The sequence below is a fragment of the Haliotis asinina genome, chromosome 10 (genome assembly GCF_037392515.1).
Source record: "Haliotis asinina isolate JCU_RB_2024 chromosome 10, JCU_Hal_asi_v2, whole genome shotgun sequence".
Classification (NCBI taxonomy): Eukaryota; Metazoa; Mollusca; class Gastropoda; order Lepetellida; family Haliotidae; genus Haliotis; species Haliotis asinina.
This window is the reverse complement of record NC_090289.1, coordinates 54,312,532-54,336,501: the sequence shown is the minus strand read 5'-3', so window position 1 is coordinate 54,336,501 and position 23,970 is coordinate 54,312,532. Positions and strand designations below refer to the sequence as shown.

The window sequence follows — 23,970 nt, the reverse complement described above, 5'->3', positions numbered from 1 at the left end:
AAAGCTATTAATGGCTATTAATGGCTCGACCTGGATTCCTTTAGATAAGGAGGCATACCTCAGGTCACAGCTTGCTACAGCAAGAAGACCCTGCATCAACAGAAACACTATCTACCCCATTATTCCACTATGATACTGTGGACTCTGCCTGTCCGTTTAGAGCACAGCAGATTCCATGTATTCAGCCCTACTGCTTGTTGATCTGATCCATCAGATGGCCGTCCCTCCCTCCATCACTGCCCCAATAGTCATCAATAGTCTACTTTATATACTCTCCCCTAATCTGGTGTACACAGATTAACATCAATATTTAGCCTGACCCCTCAAGCCCACCACCAACACAGCAAGGCCTGGACAGGATCACTACCCTTTCACATATTCCTCACATATGCCTTTGTCCATGAAATAGCCATGAAATGATCACAGGGCACCTGCTAGCATTGGATGAATGTGTCCCCTGTTGTCTTTTCACCATAGCGTCTTTCCTAGAAAGATGACACTAATCAATGAAGATAATGAGCTAGAATATCTGCATGAAAAATTGTAACTTGAACATATATCAACTGAAATAAGATATCTTTTCATTCAAGGTGTCCACAATAACACATTCACTGTGTAGTTCTTGTTACTAATCAAACAGTATCAGCTGTGTCTCAGCACCCTATCTTCCTGGAGTTATGTTTGCACCTCATACTACCAAGCTGTCTGTCTTTCCCCAACAGCCTACCCTGACCGAGGATTACATCCCCTGCCCCACACCAGCTCCTACACTCTACGTGTTGACTCTGTAATCTACCCAGCTCACATCTACAAATGAAGGAATCTGAGTCCATATTTTCCTCATCCCAACCCATTCAATATTTGGCAACATGATGTCGGAGCCACTATATCCTTGTTCCCTCAACAAACATGCATTGTGTATGCTGCCAGGATTGACAAGGATACACTGATCACCACACAGTTTCTGTGACAGAAATCAGGTTGTCACATCACTCAGTCCCCACAGGAAAGTGCAACATTCAAGCCACATTGTACCCTTGGTTTCCTTTGCAGCTCTGGGTGGGGTGGCAGGGCCAAGGAAGAGAAGGTAGATTCTTGGGGAAGGGAAGGGGTGGTGAATAGGCTCTCTCTCTCTCTCTCTCTCTCTCTCTCTCTCTCTCTCTCTCTCTCTTTCTCTGTGTGTGTGTGTGTGTGTGTGTGTGTGTCTGTCTGTGTGTGTGTGTGTCTGTCTGTGTCTGTGTCTGTCTGAATGGTGCGAGGAGTAAGGGAGGCTTCTCACATATGGTTGAAAGTAGGTGTCTTTGGAGCCCCACTTGTCTGTCTCCCAGACTGTAAACCATAAATCAAAGAAAATCATCTCAAGTCTAGAATGATGAGTCAGTTGTACAGCCCCCAAGCTTCTGCTTGGCATTAAACGTTGTTCTGCTCTCCATTGTGGTTGTAACTAGGGATCTCTCCTGGGACAGGAGCCCCACATGTAGCCAGCGTAGGGTTGTTGGGGGGACGGTGGGGAGTGGGGGTAAGCTGAGCTGTATATGAGGTTATGAGAGAGTTGTGGAGAGGAACCAGAAGCACAGTGTGAATGAAGTCTCACACATGTCCATGGTTATGGCACCTCCTGAATCTATTCTGGACCCTCAGACAGAAATAGAAGCAGGCAGATCAGAATTCTTTGAAGCAGGACAATGATATCAAACTATCTCTGAAACTAAATCTGAAGCCATGCTATGGTTCTTATCACTGATTACTGGCAGCCTCCAGAATACTCTCCCTGATAGTGCACATGCTACACCAGCAAGACTCTCAGCAATTAGGGCTAACACACAACCTTGTGGAGGAAACTGTTAGAGACGGAGGTGATTAATCCAGTCATCAGGATACTGCAGAGTGTGGGCAATGTCACATCTGTCAACACTGGCTACAGGCTTAAGCTATTCTAACTAATCAAACACTGCAGACCACACTGCCAAAGACTACCTGGCAGCATTTGCAGGAAGTTGTGTCTAAATTGAGGTAAATGAATGTATGTTTGATGTGTGAGTGAGTGAGTGAGTGAGTGAGAAAAACAAAGACAGAAAACAAAAGAGAATTACCAGCCAGCTGTAATTCAGCCCCAGGAACACAAATATTCAGATGATAAATGTGTGGGATAATGGGACAGATTTCAAAGCTGCATGTACCCAGTAGACCCACCGCCATCCCTATAGCCATGTCACGTGTTTCGATATATTTCATGATGTGTCCTCAGACTCTACAAACGACATACACTGCATACAAAGGTAGCCACAATGTGAGCTAAAACCAGCTCATCCACACAATCTAGCCTGATTAGGCTTTTCTGAGATAAATCCAGACTTGCCCAAAACTCAGCAGTAGCGGCGCTTCAGGTGGTCTGTGGACCTGCATACAATTGCAGCATGTCTTATATCACCCTGACCTGGTGAGTGCAGCAGTTCTAGTGAAATCAGTTCTGGCTGCACCAAGCAGTGGTTTGCTCTCCTGATTAATAAAGTCAGACACAGTATCCATGCACAACATTACAACCAGACGTCTCAATTCAACGAATGTATTACATCATCCTTTACATCATTCACTGGCACATTGTCAATGAACAGACAGAGTCACTTCTGTAATAAAAGCCTGTATACACTGTCTGTGTCTCCATACATATCTGTTGAGATGAAGAGAGATCAGAATTCATGTAACACAAAGCCAAGAATGACGTCAGTAATGTAGGTCATGAGATAAAAAAAACATGATATTTGCTGAGAAATCAATCAATATTTTGTTTATCATCTATTTTCTTGCATGAAAGTAGTTCCAGTGTAAAATGTCACTTGTTACTCAACTCATGAGGAAATGATTTGATACTAGGCTATAAGTACAATAAACCACCACTGGACATGTAATATCACTTGGCTTTATATCATTATGGAGGTACAAGAAGCAGCAGTATGCAAAAACTAAATCCTATTCATCTTTTCTTTCTTACATCAGCAATTTTACTGAGGTCAGATAGGTTCGAGTCACACAGTACAAAAAACTGCAGGACGATGCGGAACCTGGCTCCCAAATCCAAATGTCAACATTTGTTATACCTCTTATGACTGAAGGACTTGAATAGTGATACTAGATAAACGTATACTACTGTTTGTTTATAGGCTGGAAGTTTCACAACCTGATACACAACATCTTAGTCTAACCTGCAGGTATTCAAACACGTGAAAATATCTAACAAATAACATCTTATAAGTACCTAGTATAGTGAGTGAGTGAGTGAGTGCTTGCGTAAGGCTTTACTAATAATCGAGCAGGGGCAGGAGGAGATACCAGTAACGGGCTTCACATGTTGTACCCTTGTGGAGAATCGAACCCGGATCTTCAGCATGATGAGTGAATGCTTGAACCTGTATGGAATATATAGAGAGCTGACTATGAGCTGACAGTGTTTTCAGAAACAGCCAGCACTACACAACCTTCAAACAGCCTTGCTTACATCACAGAAGACAAAGTCAGTGTGCTGGAGAGCAAGTCAAATGGCTCACTCAAACATCTGATGATTCTGAAGCTGATGAATGGCATGTTAACATTCCACCTACAAACAAAGAGCACCTTGAAGCTATCTAAGTTTAGCCTTTACAAGACCTCTTCTTTTGAAAAACAGTTGGACCCAAGTATGGTTGGTAGATTGGATACCATGAGGAGGATATACCCATTCATATCACACAAAGTATCATGCATAAAACAGTCATAAAGCATCATGATATACCTCCATTCAACACTAGCAGCTTTCAACTTTTAATGCTGAATGAGTCAGATACCATGTACTGGACAGCGGTTATATTGCCACTGACCGTTCCAATTGGCCAGATCCCATTATATAGAATATCTGCAGGCTATGTGTGCTAATAAAGCAAATTGGGTGTGATCCTAAACATGAAGATCAATGACCCACTTGACCCCATGGACACTGAACATGCCCCATCAATGACGAGCAATCAAAGACGGTATACGACTATCCTCAGACTGTGTGCAGGACATGTCCTGAAACATGTCTGCCACCGCACCATTGGTACTGCACCCAAGGTTAAACCACTCTGCATGGAAAGCATACATGATTATATCATACTCTGTATAGAAGATTATATCACTCCATATAAAAGGCTTAGTATATCACTCCCTATACAAAGCTACGTAACTCGCTATACAAGGTATTACCACTCCTTATACAAGGCTATATCACTCTGAATAATTGACTATATCACTCTGTATACAAAGCTTAACACTCTTTACACAAAGCTACATCTCTCTGAATATAAGGCTGTATCACTCAGTATGCACGGCTGTACACAACAAGGATATATCACTCTTATATATCATCCTCATGAATAGTCACCAAATTGCTGCACAGTCTTAAGCCATAGCAAGGATATATCACTCTTACATATCATCCTCATGAACAGTCACCAAATTGCTGAACAGTGTTAAGCCATAGCAAGGATATATCACTCCTCACAAATGTCACTCTTCACGTTTTGCAAAAATACTCCACTAGTTTCTAAAGACACCAACTGTTTCACATCATGTTCCAACATTATTATTCATGACAACAGATCAATGAGCAATGATTCCGTAATCCCTGGGGAGTATATAACCCATGCTGCCACTGAGATGCATATTAGTCCCACTATCATAGCCGATGGGCAACATTCAGTGCTGGGTGAACTGAGTCACCTGACTAGTCCTACAGCAAATTCTTTACATGTGCTTCAATGTGGAACATGTGTAAGTCCAATAGACTCACAGTCTTCAAGTTACCAGTGATAGACCATGGATATAAATCAAAGATCATATCACTCTTAATACAACTAGGATATTATAGTCTCTTTAAACAAAGACATATCACTCCCTATACACCAAGGATATATCAGCCTTAAGTTGTAATGGATACTGTACTATGTATATATCAAGGATATATCTCTCTTTATTGTATGGTGTACACAAGAAGATAAATCAATCTTTTTACAAGAGGGATAATGTAAGGTGCATCTACAAGAAAATACAACTCTAGTTACAAAAGAGACATTACACTCCCCTTACCCAACAAAATATGTTGATGCACATACACCAAGGATATCACACTATTTATACCAGATGATACCACGATCTGCTGCAACAGAGATATTGCACTTACGGTCAAAAAAGGACATATCACACTTTATACAAGGATATATCGGTCTTGTTATACAAGGTTACATAACTCTTTACAACAAGAATAAATCACTCTGATCATGATACCAGTTCTATCCACCATGTCAGTTATAGGACAGATGATCTCTGATTTAAAGGTTAAGAACACAACCAAATTCTTGCACAACCCATGGAGCAATAAAGCAGCATTCTGTTAAATCTTATGTATTGATTTTACCCTTCAGTTTGAGATTCAGGTTGAGATATTATTTTCCTCATGCCATGAAGCCAAAATGGTTTCTATCAATATTTTGACTAGTACAGTTTCATCAGCTCCGATCACATGCACCAAAACAGACGTACGGTGACATTTACTCAGAGAACTATTAATGCCTGATGCACATACATCATTACCAAGAACTTCCACCAGTAGGTCTCAGATTCAGCCTTGACCGACACTCTGCTTCAGCATGGAATTATTAACAATGACTGCACATAACAAACATAAAACACATATTACTACGCCATGGAAGATAAGGTCAGTTTTTTAATGGTAGTTTCCTCCGTTCTATTCACACTGCCAATGAATTCCATCTTATACACCCTGTAAATCATTCATGAATAATGGTAGCTTTGTACCAAACAAAGCCTGTCAAGCTGTTTTTTTACTGCAACAATTCATTAACAAGACCACTAAATCAACCCTCACTAATTCCAGGATAATTGCTTATTCCAGTGGGAGCTGCATTAGAATTGGCAAATTTATACTATCTTTTGGGAACAGTACTGGAACTTGGTCATAGTCCATAGGGAGAGATTCATTTAGGACTCGGACAGATTAAAGTTAATTTCCCTGTCGTTTGGGGTTCCAGGACTATTGAACAGACACCGAGGACCAACACTGCAGCAACAAGACTAATATTCCATGACTGACAACTGATATCGACATTCGTCATTAGAACAGCTGCCTGTTCTCAGAGTATCGAACAAATCTTACTTGCTATGTTGTCTAACAGACCAGAGTCTTACTTGGCCTGTAGGTAGTCTCCATGTTCTGAGTCATACTTGGTATGTTTTCTCATAGACTGAAGTTTCCATCAGTGTGTTTCATCTATGTGTATTTCTATATCTTTGTCCCTTTTATGTTTACATTTGTAGTTTATAGAATATTGCCACTGTTCCTTAATGGAATGCTATGCAACAAAAATAACTAATCTTATCTTATCGGTGTCTCATCAAGTGAAATGTGAACAGGTGGAGGTAAATGTTGAGAATAGTTTGCCAAACTGCAAATACAACAGTGATATTAATAAGGACAGATACAGATTTGAAGACTTCATCAACTCTTTATATAATGGTAAACAAACTGATGGTGGTTTGTCCTCTTACCCTGAGACAGGGGGAGTGTTTGTTACACTGCAGCAGCTACAGCTGTCTGCAGTCTTTCCTGGACACCAGAGCAGGGAAGACCCTTCACTAGCAGCTCCTGATGAGCCAGATTAAATAGATTACTGAGGGTCTCAGCCAGTCCCCCTCAAAGCACTGAGTGTGCAAACCAGCAGAGATCAGTGACAAGCTGATCTGAGTGATGATAATATTTACAGCACCCACAACTGGGAGGTTGGGCACACAACTATTTGTGAAATGTAGGTATGAGAACCAAGCCATCTGCACACAGGATAGAGTAACAAGTCTAACTGCACAGCTGATCATTTGACAACCCTTGGTCTTTCACTTAATCTCTCAATTTCCTTGATAAGCCCCCCACCCCCCACCCGCAGGCTGTCAAAGGTTATACCATTAGCTACCCCTACTAAGGTATTCTGTGCTGCTGCTCTGACGCAGACCTGATTCTGTGCTGCTGCACTGACGTAGACCTGATCCTGTGCTGCTGCACTGACGTAGACCTGATCCTGTGCTGTTCCCCGGACCCAGACCTGATCCTGTGCTGTTCCCCGGACCCAGACCTGATCATGTGCTGTTCCCCGGACCCAGACCTGATCATGTGCTTCTACCCCTACCCACACCTGATCCTGTGCTGCTGCCCTGACCCAGACCTGATCATGTGCTTCTACTCACACTAGAAATGATCTTGTTCTGCTACCCCTATCCAGACCTGATCCTGTGATGCTACTCACACCACACACACCCTGAGAAATCCTGCTGACTCCATTATGGTAAAGCTTGCCTCACCCCACATGGTCTTCCTTACTGTACTCCTCCCTCCCCTCTCTGACCCCACCCCTGCCCTACACCTTGCAACTGTCAATACTCACTATCCCCCTCCCCTCATCCTTGCCCTCTCGACCCCTGCCCTAGAACCTGCAACTGTCCCTACTAACTACCCCCTCCCCTCGTCCTTCCCACCCCTGACCTACACCTTGCAACTGTCCCTATTAACTACCCCCTCCCCTCGTCCTCGCCCTCTACACCCCTGCCCTACACCTTGCAACTGTCCCTACTCACTATGCTGACCTTCCTCCATCCCCACCCCTACTTTGGCCTTGCCGCAAGGCTGTACTAAATGCTGAGCCCATGGATGTATAGTAATTCTATCTTCCAAAGAGGCAAACCTATGTAAGCAGACGATAAAATGATTCCAGTATGTTATATAATTTAAACTTCTAAGTTTCTAGCTTAGAGACTTATTCAAGTCTAATGTGTACCCCTGCCCCACCTCCTTGCCACTGCTACTCACTACCTTCATTCTTCCTTCCTCACTGCCTATCCTCTCTTCATCACCATTTAGTTAGATAGCAGCTGGATACATTATCTATTTGACAAGATAGCAATCTTACAACTACACGTCAGAGCCAATTTGGAAAATGAAAAAAAAAACAATTCCTTCATTCTGCACTTTCCAAATATGTTACTCAGTGAGGTTTTTCAAGGCAATAGCCAACTACTTAGGTGCCTATCTTTCCTACATAGAATTGCGGAAGGGTTCAAATGGTGAGTGATGAGAGACAATGATACAAATACAGCATTCATTCACAATCAGTCTTCCCAGCAAACCTCACGGTATAGGGTGGCTCAGCTTTCACAATTACTAAAAATTTAATAGATGAAAACTGTGATCAATACTTCTTGAATCCTCCTGACCAAGGAACCATTGCTAGCTCCACCACAGATGCTGTTCAGTGACAACAAAGTGTGTGTAGTCTATAGCTGGTGGATGGTATTGCTCTGTTGTCAAACATCAGTTGAGGCAGAATGTATCTCCAACAGCTTCCACATGCCAGCAGATGGTGAAGCAGTGCCAGGTGGTGATGTGTCTGTACTCAGTGTGAGGGAAGGGAAACCTGACACCCCACTTCCTGGTGGTACAGAGGATGTTGGTCTGTTTGTCAACTTGCTGGGTGATAACTACCTCATGGTCTGGTGGGATTACAGGATGGCATACTGTAAAACCTGGGGTGGGAAGGGGTCTACAGGCATATCACAGCTGGGTGATCTGATTGTTGGGGGCTATGATCAGTTTGTTGAGGGCTAGGATCAGTTTGTTCAGGCTGAGCAACAGTAGCAGCCAGTCGATCAGTTTGTTGGGGCTAGGATCTGTTTGCTGGGGCTACACAGCATTAGGGGCTGGGTTCACTTCATTGAGGCTAGAGTGTAGGATCATTTGTCTGAGGCTAAGCAACACTAGGGGCTAGGATCAGTTTGTTGGGGCTAAGCAACAGTACGGGGTAGGATCAGTTTGTTGAGGGTAGGATCAGTTTGCTGAGGCTATGCAACAGTTGGGGCTAGGATCAGTTTGTCTGAAATGAAGCAACAGCAGGTGCTAGGATCAGTTTGTGTTGGGTCCAAGCAACAGTAGGATCGGTTTGCTGAGATTGGAGACAGTTGAGGACAACAGTCAGTTTCTCAGAAAAGTAAGTCTAGTCATAAATCAACACTTTCTGTAGAGCAAACCACTGCTTTCAGCCATAATAATCCCATCAAAGACATTGGTACTCTGGAATTCACATTCCTTCAATACAAAACAGTCTCAACACACGTACTTCCCATTAGTAGACATACAAAGTCCATTCAAACATCCCATATCCCCTACACAGTGCTGATTTCTGTCCTAATATGGCGTCAATATGACACATGTTATATATTTCGATGTGATGTGGAGAGGTCCACAAACACATGCTTATGTGCTATCAGCACTGGCAATCAGCTGTGATAAGCCCCAGTGCCACTCTACTAGATTTACAGCTGCTCTTTAAACAGTAGTGGCAGTCCAGTGGCCCTCCAGAACTCCCCCCACTCCAGCTGAGCTGTCAAGTCAATCACACCAGTAAACCCATCGTATGTTTTGCTGAGATATACAGCTCAAGACAAGAGGTACAATATGTATGTGTGATACTACTGACCAACTTGTAGCAGTGCTGATGAAAGCACCACGTGATATATTAATGGTTTAACAGTGTGATATATGGGTGATATCAGGACAATATACAAATGATAATTTGATATCATGGTAGTATACAAATAACATACAGTGCAATATTTTGATTTTACTATACTCTTGATGACATTATAGTGCTCATAATTCATATTGTGTAAAACAGACAACATATCTCGAATAAATCATGAAGATATCACAGTGTAATGTACTAATGATATCTATGACAATCCCTTATAGCATACTGTTGTCACATATTGGTTACTTATGACATCACTGTGTCATATACTTGTTAACAATGTTATCAATGTGCCACAAATTGTTCCTAATGATATCATCATCACAAACTGGTAACCAATGATATCTCTGTGTCACATACTGGTTACTAATGGTATTGTCACATTTTGGTAACCAATGACATCACTGTCACATACAGGTAACCAATGATATCACTGTCACATACTGGTTACTAAAGATATCACTTTGTCACTAATAATCACTGTGTCACATACTGGTTACTAAAGATATCACTGTGTCATGTACTGTTACTACTGACATCACTGTGTCACACACTAGTTACCAATGATATCAGTGTGTCACATACTGTTCCCTGAAATCCTTGACACACACTGATGATTTTGGAAGTACAGTTTCCAGACTTACATGTGTGGCGGCAGCTCGTATATGTTCCTGCTGCGATATTCCTCAATGACGCTAGGCGTGTACAACTGGAGGCGTGTGTAGGGGTTCACAGACACAACCACATTCCCAATGTAGGTCTGAAAACAAAACAATCACTTTCAAAACATGACACCCTTGCAGTGTACACAGGGATTGGGTTTCTTCACTAACGACTCTCAACTACAACTAAGACAGAACAGTCACAAAAGTTTCATATTTTCCTACCCTTTCCCTGAAATCAGCATCAGTTTTGAACATTTGTCACCAATAATTCAACATCAGTAACATGCTGATCATACTGTACCACTGCCTCCACTACACTACGTGGGAATCATTCACGCCTTAACATGTCAAATTACTGAAACATAAATGACAAATTTAACTTTTTAGTGCTGTTAAAGTTTATTTACTACTTATAATGAACAGCACATTAAAGAATGTGAGTTTGTTTCATTTCACCCACCTTTAGAGAATACAGTGCAAATGTTGGTTTCGTTTCTAAGCACCCCTTAATTTTCTTTCTAATTTCATGTTCATTAGTCTTATATAAAAAAATATTTAAAAAATGTTTTTAACCATAAATGTTAACAAATGTAAAAAATCCACAGACACATTTCTGCATGTTCTTGTAAAATGATATGTTTGATATGATAGGATAATATGGTAATATGCATGTAAGCTGCCAACATCTGAGCGGTCCTCATCATATCTGTGATCTCATATATAGGCTTGCTGGTGCAATGCTGCACACACACTGATGCCAGCACAGAACAGCTTCATTAAGACAAATTTATATTCATTATCTGTGGTTTACCAGAAGACATGTAAACTTTACTTTTGTTTTGAAAAGCCAAATGTTCAATGGTCTGCTGTGAATATGCTCTAAGGCCTCATTAAGTGTACAAATCGTTATCAGTGTGATGTACAGGAGGGAGATACCAGGAACCGGCCACTGGGAGAATCCAATCCTAGACACTAGTGAAAGCTCCTATCACCCCTTACCTCGTATCACCCACCGTTACCTAGTTACCTCCCTTGTCTGAGGGTTCTTACTTCCCAGGAGGAGTAATCCTGTACAAACAAGATAACCCCACATATCTCAGGGTAGCCGCAGACTGGGTCATGTTTATGCTGAACGTATTTATTATGGAGAAAGTTGAGATAGGAGGGTATAAACTTACTTTTGTTCAGCCTTCATGGCATTGCCTGCTTGATGTTTTAAAAAATATTTCACTACAAAATTTATATAATTCATCATTATTTGACTTTTCAAGAACTAACCTCCTTGGAAAAACAGCCTGATACAAAACTAATTTGAAGGGTGTATTCAGGTTGCATTGACAATGTAGATGCGGAGACAACTCATAAAAAGGCAGTATTACTGGGGCTTGAAGGGTGATTCCACACAAGAGCTACACCATACATAAGGAAATGTGTGGAGTGTCAAGTAGAAGCTTCAGGTGGTTTAAGAGTTGTACCATGGCTGATGAGAACTCATGGGTACATGCAACACTGACCTGGGGACATGACATAAGATATTTCACAAGATACACCTCAGGTGATTTATTTGGGTACATCAGGTGAAGTTCATGTACCATAATAGGTACATCTGAGTACATCAGGTCAGGTACATGTACGATGAAGGATACACCTGGGTACATGAAGTCAGTTGCACCATGATTGATACACCTGGTACTAAGGTACGTTATAAGTAGTTCACTGGTCCCTTGGGGCCCATGGGTTGATGTACCCTTGATGTTTGTTTATGTTGCCTGATCCCAATGGAGTGGAGTGAGTTTAGTTTTACGCCGCACTCAGCAATATTCCAGCCATATGGCGGCAGTCTGTAAATAATCGAGTCTGGACCAGACAATCCAGTGATCAACAACATGAGCATCGATCTGCGCAATTGGGAACCGATGACATGTGTCAACCAAGTCAGCGATCCTGACCACCCGATCCCGTTAGTCGCCTCTTACGACAAGCATAATCGCCTTTTATGGCAAGCTTGGGTTGCTGAAGGCCTATTCTACCCTGGGACCTTCACAGGTCTGATCCCAAAGGGGAACATAAAAAAACATCAAGGGTACTGAACAATGTATTTATGTTACTGAAGACCTCAATGTTAATTTTGAAGTGTTTAAAGCATGGGTATTGGATCATACAATTCAGCCAACCTGTGTAAATCAAACGATGCAGATCATGCATCTTACTGTTTTTCAAGCAGATATTGTCTTAGTAAAATCGCCGTCATCATGTAATTCCCCTTCTTAATATTCACAGTGACTACATTTGAGTGTTTTATTCAAAATTCATTTATTGGAATGTGAGGCAAATCTTTTCTTAGTCATCGCTAGATTTTCAAGACACAAGACAAACAAACTCAGAGCTATCTCCCTTCATCATGCATGAGTCAATGTTATTCCGAGAAAAAGAAGTACTATTACAAAGTACTGAATGAGTTGTCAACGGCAGCAGGGTGCACTGAAAATAATAGATGCACACTTAGCCAATCACTTATATGTCACGTAAGATAAATATACTTGACAACATGTACCATGATGGATTCAACTGGTACTATGGTACACAGATAGCTGACAACATCAACCATGGCAGATACACCTGGGTACTATGCTATATAGATACCTGACATCTACCAAGATAGACAAACCTGGGCACTGTGCTACACAGATACCTGACAACATGTACAATCACAGATACACCTCGGAACTATGGTACTTAGATACCGAGTGATACCACTGTGAATCCCCAACACCAAAATGAACTTTGCAACTGCTGACCAAGTCATGTGTAAGCACAAAACATCCACTCCACCCCCTTATCTCAACAGCAAATAAAACTATAAAGCAAACTACTGTGCAATCAGCATATGCATGATCCAGCGTACTGGATTTGTAACCTACTTTTTGTACAGTCTTGAGCCCTGTGGGGTGATGGGTTAGGGTGTTGATGGTTACTATATGTTCCTAGTTCAGACTGACATGCAGGTCATCAGGAAATGCTGTACTACAGGCAGACAGACTAACAACTACTCCCTGAAATTATCATATTATACAGAAAAAAAGCTCATGGTTAAAAAAAAACATAATGAAAAGGAGCCCTGAGACTGTCTTCATTTTCTGAAACTGTGGAAATCTAGACTTGCCACATTTTCTAAACATGTATGGACTTTCTTGGATACATTGCTGCTGAATCTGTATGACATACTATACTGACAGAATAGACAGAATACAGAAATTTTACACTGTGAAATGTACAGTGTGCAGCATTCATAGTATACAAGGTGTTAAACTCTAATACTCCACGTATGACTATCAGTGTATGGCATCTATCAATTCTCTGACAATTAAGGTTTGTTCAAGGCTTTAGCAGTAGTAGTCTTATTGTGGTGAGCTGGTGTTATTCCACTCCAATACATACATACAATGTTGAAGAAACAATAATATATGTAAATCAAAAACACCATGAATAACTAAATAGGAATTATTCAGCTAAAACTATCACTATAACAGTGAAAAATTAGAACTCTCATAGTTTCATTCTGAGTTTGAAAGATGTTTTAATTTAATGATTTAATGATCACAGTGTGTCTTGGGCGGCATTCAAATCCCTGCACTGGACATTGTGAGGAGAACACAAACCATACGTTGTTCTTTTGACGAAAGATGTTCTTTCACTTCACCAGGAGCATTCTACTTTCATAGTATGTTCTGTACTTACATATATCTGATCATGTTTGAACCGTTCTTCAAGATTCGCTATAAAAGCATCCTCTGTCATGGGGTCGAGAAGGACAGCATCGCTGACACCTACGTTGTTCTCAAACACTGACAGTGCCCCCTGGTGTAACGCCATGATCTACTTCTGTTCACACACAGGACTGAAAGTAAAAAGAAAGAAGTTAATGTCCACGATCAAAGATAACAGGTTGGCACGTCTGCCCCCACACAGTCAGGTTAGGAGCAGCATCCTTCATAGTCCTATCACCATGACAGACATGGTAACCATAGCAACTAAATGACCAAGTCAGGTCACCTGTTCCATGAGTGAGTATATAGGGTTTTACTCTGAATTTATTCATATGCCAGAAGCATCATTGCTAGATTATCAAGACTGGGCTTTATATGTGTGTACCCTGGCAGGTCTTGGGTATGTCAGTCAGTCAGTGAGTTTTAAGTCACTTCTGTTCTACACCAGTTATAAATTTGCAAATCATGAAACCACATTATTAAAACAAGGACAGTAAAAGCAACTAGAATAGGGCAGATTTAGACACAGAATGAGCGTGTAAATCTAAAATTGTATGGATTGCCAGCATCTGTAGGTAGGAACTCGGGTCTTCCACTACTTTTGCTACCACACTGGAACCTAACTGCATTTGCACCTAACACCGAAGCAAGCCTTTCTTCACGATATAAGAACTGAAAACCTACATGCGAAGATTGGTACCTAATTCACAGGTCTTGAAGAGGTGAGACACATGTCATTGACATGTTTATACTGACTTGCTGTAGTAGATACAAGTCTGATAGGCTTCCAGCTGATATAGAGCCCCTCTACCTCTGAGATAAGGTGCTCCTCAGGCTGCCATTAATCACCATATCACCAATTACCATCCATCCTCAGTAAGACACTGAGACTGACCTCAGAGCCAAACTCAGAGATGGTGAACCAGACTTTGACCTCCATTGGCTTAATGTTCATTTTGTTTGAGTTTAGGGTGAGACATCACGTTATAAATGTTACTTTTTATCACAAATAGTGACTCGATGAAAGAGCTTCCAATGAACCTTGTGATGGAATTGCTGCCAGACTGAGCATTAAGGCAGAATCCCCTCTTTAACAAGACTCATGGAACAAAACATGAACGTTAACTTCATCAGCTTAATTGATGTTTGATATTTTCATCAAAATATGTGAACATGTTAGCAGGAATTACACATCCTGTTGCTGGGCATGTTCAATTCTGTATGCTAAAAAGTGTAAAGGACTTGATAATGAAACTCATCTAATCTTCATTTCTGAATAATCTTGGACTGGCTGCCTCAGCAACTGTCATGTTGATAAGCAGCCATTTAAAATATACCTTCTGTTACATTAAGCAAGTCTTTGCTCACCTGCATAATGTCAGGTACACAGCTGAGGTTCAAGATGAATTATGTAACAAATCAGCATCTTCTAAAAAAAATGCATTACAAACTGAAACCAGGCCACTGATTGTGTTACCACAGCTACTCAGATCCAGTCTAGTCTTTGAAATGAACATATTTTACAGAAAAAAACAGTTTGTACATTAAAATAAAATACAACAAAAATCTTGATACTTTCTTCATTCCTGAAACTCTATTCTAGATTTGCCATACGTTCTAGACTTGCATGGGATACACTTGGCATATTTGTTTCAGGTGTGTATGACAAACTATCGATCCAGTGACTCAAGGAATTGATGGTTACATGTCTACCTGAGCAGAACTAAGTGTACTGTTTTCCACAGAAGATACGTGATATACAGGAGATGTCAGCTATACACACCCTTTCAAATTCTAAATGTTAAAACTGTTCATGAAATGTTGCCCTTTAAACGGAAACGTTACACAGACTGATTTAATCTAACCCATAAATTTATGAAATCAACAGTCAATTTTCAAATGATTTATTGATACATCCATGATATTATGAAACTTTACAGAGGTCAGTAATTTTAATGAGCTACCTCTCTAAGATGTCAAGGAAGTAATGTGAACTGTCCTTGACATCATACAGAGTGAACGCCACATTGTATCCACCAATCAACACTTGATGATAAAATCAAAATATTATATCAAGCATAGCATGCACTACTTGTACCATTCACCAGTATCGTTAGTACTCAGTCACACCAAACCCGGTATAGCAGGTGATAAAGTTCAATATTGAGCTAACCCTGCATAACTAACCCTATATGTCTGTATTCAAGGTAATAAGAACTAACATTGTCATTATCAAGATAGGCATCCAAATGAACAAGTAAATGTTCATCATTCAGAAGACCATAGCTACAGTAGTGTAGATCCTGCACTTAAGGAAAGGGTATACAAGGAGAGAAGAATAATTGACTGTACAGCCATCTAGACTCTGTATATCATGGAACCAGCAACACATGGCTCATCAGCTGCTTTAAAGGCCACAGGAGCAATGTGTTTTGGTGTGATGGTAAAACCAGACTTTGTCAGCCCTGCCGCCTACATCAGCCTGACAGCACAAACAAAATGCAGCGCACGTGCACAACACAAGCAGTTCACATGCACAACACAAGCACATACACACTGTAGCACTGGCAGTAGCACTCTCAGTCCTCAACTTTGATATTAGGTGATCAATTCTTCTAGTGCCTACGCTACAAATCTGACACCTTGGCACAACAGACCTGGAGACACCTGAGTCCACATCTGCCAATTAGGATCTGGACATGATCTGAACCCATGCACCCACAAATGTGTTGGAGTTACAATCCATGGCAGTACTAGGGTCTCCACAATTGTTTTCTTTCCTTTCTGTTTGTTGAATAGATTTAAGACCTCCGTCTATACTTAGAGTATAGAGTAGTTCCAAAAATAGACTACAGCCTTCTAATATTTCCTGTAACTTTTGACAGTAATTGTTTTCATTTTGAAAACCCAAGTCAAGCTAGTAAGAAACAGTGGTACTGTATCCAACTTAAATAATGATCCATATGGCCGTAGTAAATATGAGTGGCCCTGCCATATCTGACTTTGATATCCTGGAAAGGCCGACTCTATGACGTATTTACATAAGAAGCTGACAACATACATAATGACAGATGAGAAAGTCAAAACGATATTCATGACGGAAGATGTGCATAAATCAATATGATCTTGTGCTTGGGAGCAGCTAGTGTTTCTGAATACCAGGCACTGAGATCTCAACATGGCACTCACATGACAATGGGCATTCCTATACACAGGTGTAAAGATTCTTTGAGTGAGGACTCATGTAACCACTGAGACACACCTGTTGTTGCAATCATCATACCAATGTGAAAAATTAAATACTTCACAAGCCCAACACAAAAGCACCTTCAATGGGAGACAGGTACAGTAACTAGTGTCCAACAATTGAGTTGTCTAGACTTGGTAAAGCCTCAGTTGTTCAGGCATCACCTCTGCCCTCAGAAATGGGCATTGACCCTGCAAGCAAGGCCAATCTCTTGCTCCCTGGAATGTGTTTCCCCTGCCCCAAATAACAGGTGTTTCCTCTGTCCCCAAAGAACGTGTTTCCCCTACCTCCAAAACCGTGTTTCCCCTACCTCCAAAACCGTGTATTTCCCCAGCCCAACAGAACATGTGCTGTCCCTGCATCAAGTAATTTCTGTTTCACTCTGGTTCCAGCCATTCTGCTCTCCATGGGGTGCTAGCTGAGCAGTTCACAAATCAATGACATCACTGGAGCAAGGACATTGGGAGACATTGTGGGTACTGAATGGATGGTATTAGTGGATGTATGGGGAACAGATACAGAAGTGCTGATTGCTTGACAAGCACACAGCTGACACGAACAACTGTTTAGGCAGCCAGAGCATGCATGTAGTGAAACTGATGAAGTCCCTAGCCTGTATAAAACCCATACCTCTGTAATAACAACACAGTACTAATAGGCACAGGCTGTCATCAAATTCCCGGTGACAGTACAAAAGACATACAACCATTCAACAAGTGCATACATAATACTCAACTGCTTGTGAATGTGATAATCAAGTGATAATCACAAAATATGCACTCAATCTGAGTTCACAATCGATCAGATCAAAATGAATTTATCTGGTGACAGCTCAGCTTTGAGCAGCAAAGAGTCTGTCTTGCAATGTCTGAACTATATTATCATTCCCAAGCCCTTTCTGAAAGCAAAACCCTGAAATGAAGCATCTTGGGGCTTCTACATGTGTTTCAGATCCATATCATTAGGGTCCATTTCAACATATGTGGATGTCTTTCCTTCCAACAAAATTATACATTTACAAAAGAGAAATCAATACTCTAAGCAGTCAACACAAGATTAACATGAGTGAGTGAGTGAAGTTTGATTCCACTTAAAGTGATATATTATGGTTGGGCTTCATAGACTTTATACACATGGGATACTGAACCAGTTTCACCGGGCAAGACAAGCAAACACAAGACAAACCCATAAAATTACATGTAGGAGAAGTTCTAGAAACATTTCATTAATACAGAAAATGTGAGAGAGAATGAAAGCAATAATGCGCTGACACTGCACATTTCCCTCACATGGCCTTATTCTAGAGATGCTAGGAAGAGGGCCTACAAATCTTCACCAACACCAAGAACACAAGAATTGAGTGCTCTCTAGTATCCACAAATGAACTAAAAAACCTCTTCAACAGGTAAACAATTTTCATTATGCCTTTTCTGCTGAAACTAGAATCAAACTGTCATCATCACCTTCTCTCAACATGTAACAGGTAACTGAAGAGGGGCACACTGACCTTCCCTCAAGACCTGCTCCCAGCATAAATGAGGGAGTTACATCTCATCAACTGTTACATATATGAAAACTGTCTACATCAGAATGAGTGAGTGAATGAGTGAGTGAGTGAGTGAGTGAGTGAGTGAGTGAGTGAGTGAGTGAGTGAGTGAGTGAGTGAGTGAGTGAGTGAGTGAGTGAGCGAGCGAGAATGACATTTCACCGCTTTTAGCAATATTCCAACAATATTACATCGGGGAACACTAGTAATAGGCTTCACCGAGTGTAGCCATGGGTGACACTTTATCATGGCATGAGCATCCAAGACAGTGCCATTGGAAAGTTGCTATAAGCAGAATGAAACCTCGATCACACGCACAAGTCTTAATAGTTATTTTGTTTTTGACAGAGTACTCAAAGTGCAGCATACCTGAGTAACTTAAGAACAGACAAGTCACACATTCATAAAAAGGTAAAATTCAGCATCAGGCATAAGATTATCTGTACGTGTCAACCCTGCTCCGTCAGTGAAGGTTCACCTGTTACCTGAGACTAAGCCAGGGATGGATCACATCCAGTGACTGTTTAATTGTCACTTAACTCTGTCCATGTTGGACATGAAATCCAGACTACATCATGGCAAACTGCAGGGATATCCCTTTACATTTGGAAACAGTCTCTGCAGCCTTTGATAAAACAGGGTAAACTCTGCCCTGAAGCTGGTGACATGCCTCCTGATACGAGGAGATTGACTTTGTATGATCCTCCGTTGATCTGCCATCTCCATCAGACGGCCAAGTGCACACAATAGATCCATTTATCTTCCCTCAAATAAGACTGGATGGCAAACACAAATCTTTAAACAGACAGCAGCAATGTCACTTCACACCATTTACTTCTGCATGAGCTCTATGCTCCTAACAGCAACAGACTGGGCAGACGACATGCACGAGACAGAGGACAGGGCAGGTGACACATCAAGGGCAGACGTCTATGGGGCAGACGACATGAGGCAGAGGACAGGGCAGACGACATTCATGGGGTCGAGGATCAGAGGAAGCAGTGGAGCAGATAAGACTGCAGTAGACACAGCTGAGGACAGAGCTGACGAGAGTCTCTAGAGGCAGAGGTCAGTGCAGTGGATGGGGAGTAAGGCAGAGTAGATGACAGAGAGAGCAAAGGACATACAAGGGTCAGCTCACAGAGTCATGGGGCAAACATTTAGTGTACAGGTGACACAACCAAGTTCTAACACATGGCACACATGCATGCTGCCTTACTTGTCAGGGTCATCTGTCCCATGAATGACACTCCCCAGATGACGTACACAGGAGTGAGGACACTTACAAGGTAGCCTTCATATGAATGCTAGAACAACATATTGAGTGGATGACAGGAAAAGTAAGTTGAACAATTATGAACTGGATCCCAAACTGCAATACATGCAACAGTTTGATCACTTCCTGAAAGATAAACCTCCAAGTCAGTTCATTCACCAAAGTTCAGGGTGGGAATACTGGGCACACACACAACCTGTCACGTTTCATCACATAACAACATAGTGAAGGATGAGATGAAACTACAGGGCAGGTAATCTGTCTCATAGTCCCTGAACCACATTATTTTCCCTTCCACCTAGGACCTGTGAAGATACATGTTAGAATTGGTCTCAAGTAAGCCATGCTTACAGATGAGATGAGTAACAGGATCAGGTATTCAGGTCAGACTTGGATGGCACATGTCATCATATCCAAATTGTGTATATCCATGCTTGTGACATTGATCAATGGATTGTCTGGTCCAGATTCAGTTACTTTCAGACCATTGTCATACAGCTGGAATACTGCTGAGTGTGGCGTTTCACAACAAACCAACCTACATTCCACTCAACCCTCTATGTACTGCTAAACAATAAAAAGAAGCAAGTCTAGATTTAATTAAGTCTGAATCTCCCATCTCACTACCACCAGGCTCATGGCCAGTGTCAGGAGCATCCGCCATACATGGACACAACCTGATCTACCCAGGATGAGAGGTAAACCCCAAACTTCATTCATCTTGATACTTTCACTAAACACAAGACCTGGACAACCAGACTGATTCCTGCTACTACAGTAAATGTGTCATTGGATGACAGATTAACGAAAACAAACTGAAAGAACAGGATTTCTGAGTATAATATATGATTTTCAGTGAAAGGTCAGGTAAAACACACTCAGACACATTATACTGACTCTGACTTGGCCAGTCCTTGCACCCATTCATACACAGTGCTAAGCAGGAACTTACAAGCACCACATATTATCATCTTATAGTATGATGCAGAAGGGGACTGAACCTACAACCTACAGGTCTCATGGCAGGCACTTGAACCACACCACCGAGGAAGGGTCTGTCAATGAAAAGATTTTAGGTCATTATTGTACAAGTTTCTGAACATTTCCACCTTACCACTTTTCCAAACATTGAATCCAACAAAATATTTCTTTCACCTCATAGCTTATACAGACAGCAATCTGTCAAACAGACAAATATGTCACAGAAAACCCAATCAAATCTAGAATATGTGGCAAATCTATAAATTACCACAGTTCAGAAAATGAAGAAAATCTCTGTGCTCCTTTATAATCATATTTACATTATTTTATAATCACTATTTAAGAACCATTTTGTGTGTAAAACATGATTATTTCAGACTAGACGTTAGTCAAGCTGGATGTATATCTCCCATTAAAAACATGACTGAAATGCCAAACATTCACTCACCACTCACTACTCACCATAGAGAAATGTTAGTGGGAACATGAGATATAGCATGGCCGGAATAACTGATTGAAGAGTAAACAAACCATTGTTTACAAAACATTGTTAAGCCAACCATTGTGATGTGCATCTCTGTAACCATAGTAACTAACAAGTTGATTATGGCAAAGCATGCCACCAGTAGGGTTGAGATGAGAATTCAAAGATTGCAAATCTTGCTCTGATATGGAAAGTAAAGATGGACAGAATGTCTGAAATATCTGCTTTTGTTTGACTCAAATGTCAGCTTCTTGCTGCAGAACAAACGTTGAACATGGTGAGGTTTACTTGAACAAATTTGTCCAAGTTAAGCGAACATTCTTACAAACACAGTAGCCCATTATGGGAGCGGTCTCTCTAATCTGAGCTAATCGCAGAACTCATTTCCCTGTCTGTCTGTCAAGAGCTGTGAGTGGCCTCTCTCGTCACTAACACATATGTTACAGCACAACAATCTGAGATTTCAGAGGTTCAGATATGACCCTTCAGAGGTATGGCTGACACAAACCCTGGTAGCGTGCACCTTGCAAATTACCGGCAATAGTATCAGATATGCTACATCTTGCAAATTGAAAGTATTGAGATGGAAATTTCTTGACATGTGAGTGATGTGTTCAGGTAATAATATCCAATCCAGGGTATTTCCATAATTGTCCCTCACACAAAAGGCCATTTTGATAATTGTGCCACACACAAAAGGCCATTTTGATAATTGTGTCACACACAAATAGAATATTCAGGCAACTGTGTCAGACACAATCACTACAGTATTCACTAATTGTTTCCTACACAATACTTCACTGTAGTAGTGAGCCAAAGACACAAAAATCATAAACAAGTAATTCCATTTAAATTTAACAAGAGACACTGTCAGCAATATCCCCAGCACTACCTCCAATTCAGTCGAAGTCAAACATGTTGCCATGGAAACGCCAAAAATATTTTATTCAGAATTCCAAAACTATCAAAATTCACCAGTACACCACAGACAAATCTATGTGTCAAGAGTGGTGAAGAAATATTGAACGGTTTTAGAGTTCTGTTCCAGAAAAGATAAATGTGCACGGACTGGCAGACGGACAGGCGGACAGGGTGCATATTAATACCCCCTCCCCCTCACCCCACAAAACACGTTGCAGGGGATAAAAAGAGTCCCGATGAGCTGAGGAAATCTAGACTTGTCTCATGTTGGGCGTGGCATGACAGAAAGGACAGGGCTGAAGTGTAAGTAAATCCAGGTGTAAGTCTATGCCACAGACTGCCATGTGGGATGTGTCCAGAAGTGTAAGTAGGTCCAGGGACTGACACTAACTGCCATGTGGGGTGTGTCGAGCATCTGGGAAATCCTGCTTCCCAGGATGGAGATCGGTGTATGAGCAAGGGACACCGTATCACTTGACAGGGTTCCTGGTTGTGATACCCCACCCCCTAGATTACATCCAGCCCCGTGATACCTGCAGCCTTCAACCACCACAGTAACAGCTTCTGACCCAGTGGTATACCACCAGGGCTCAGACAAGACAGAGCAATTCACATTGACTGAATGTCAGCATGTGGTGGGTTTTAACATCAAACATTGCTTCTAAAATACCCTCAAACCATATGCTGGTTGGAACTGGTCTTCAACCCATGCTTGTCACAAGAGGCAAGTAATGGGATCAGGTGGTCAGGCTAGCTGACTTTGTTGACACTTATCATCATTCTATCCCAGTTGCTTAGAATGATGCTGATGATGACTAGATTATCTGGCTAATTCTTCAACTTGGACTCTGGAATATTGCTGATTGCGGCGTAAAACAACACACAAACCAATCAACAATTCTTTCATCAAGTCGTGAGTGAGTGAGTGAGTTGAGTTTTACGCCACACTCAGCAATATTCCTGCTATATGGCAGCAGTCTGAAGAGAAAGTCACCAAGAGAATTTCATCAGTTTCTGCCAAAAATCTACACTTCCAAATATATCAGACTTCCACTAGATTTTTGGACATTTTTGTTTTAGAGTCTGTATGTGACACTGCACTTATCTATGGAGTGAAAATGACATAAATCATATGGTACTGATCCCATTGACGTTGTGCCCCAAATATCTTGAACACTATGCAGAAGGTTCCTACTTACACATACACACACAATAGTTGAGACAGCAAGGTTCTCAAGAAGAGGCAAAATAAGGTTCCAATAATTGGAAATATTTACAGTTGTAACTACTCCCGTTACAAATGTCAGATGCGTGGGACTTCCATTGTTCCTTGGAGACATGGCTATCACAGGTGTGTACAGCCTGGCCATGCAGACCCTGGGCCAGATATAAATGGTGAAACACGTGCAAGTCTAGAATATGTAGCATGTCAAGATATCCACAAGTTCAAGTAATGAAGAAAGGGCTTATTTTTAATATAC

General features: G+C 41.3%; 1 protein-coding gene across 1 annotated transcript in view; it reads right to left on the bottom strand.

Annotated features, from left to right (window-relative positions):
* LOC137298518 (unconventional myosin-Ib-like) overlaps positions 1-23,970 on the bottom strand; it is a 76,527-nt gene that overhangs the window by 39,751 nt on the left and 12,806 nt on the right. The window contains exons 2-3 of the mRNA XM_067830812.1: positions 14,006-14,165; positions 10,247-10,362 (exon numbers count right to left, since the gene is read on the bottom strand). Of these exons, the coding sequence (XP_067686913.1) occupies positions 10,247-10,362; positions 14,006-14,140 (251 nt within the window). The 5' untranslated portion in view covers positions 14,141-14,165. The remainder of the gene's footprint in view (positions 1-10,246; positions 10,363-14,005; positions 14,166-23,970) is intronic.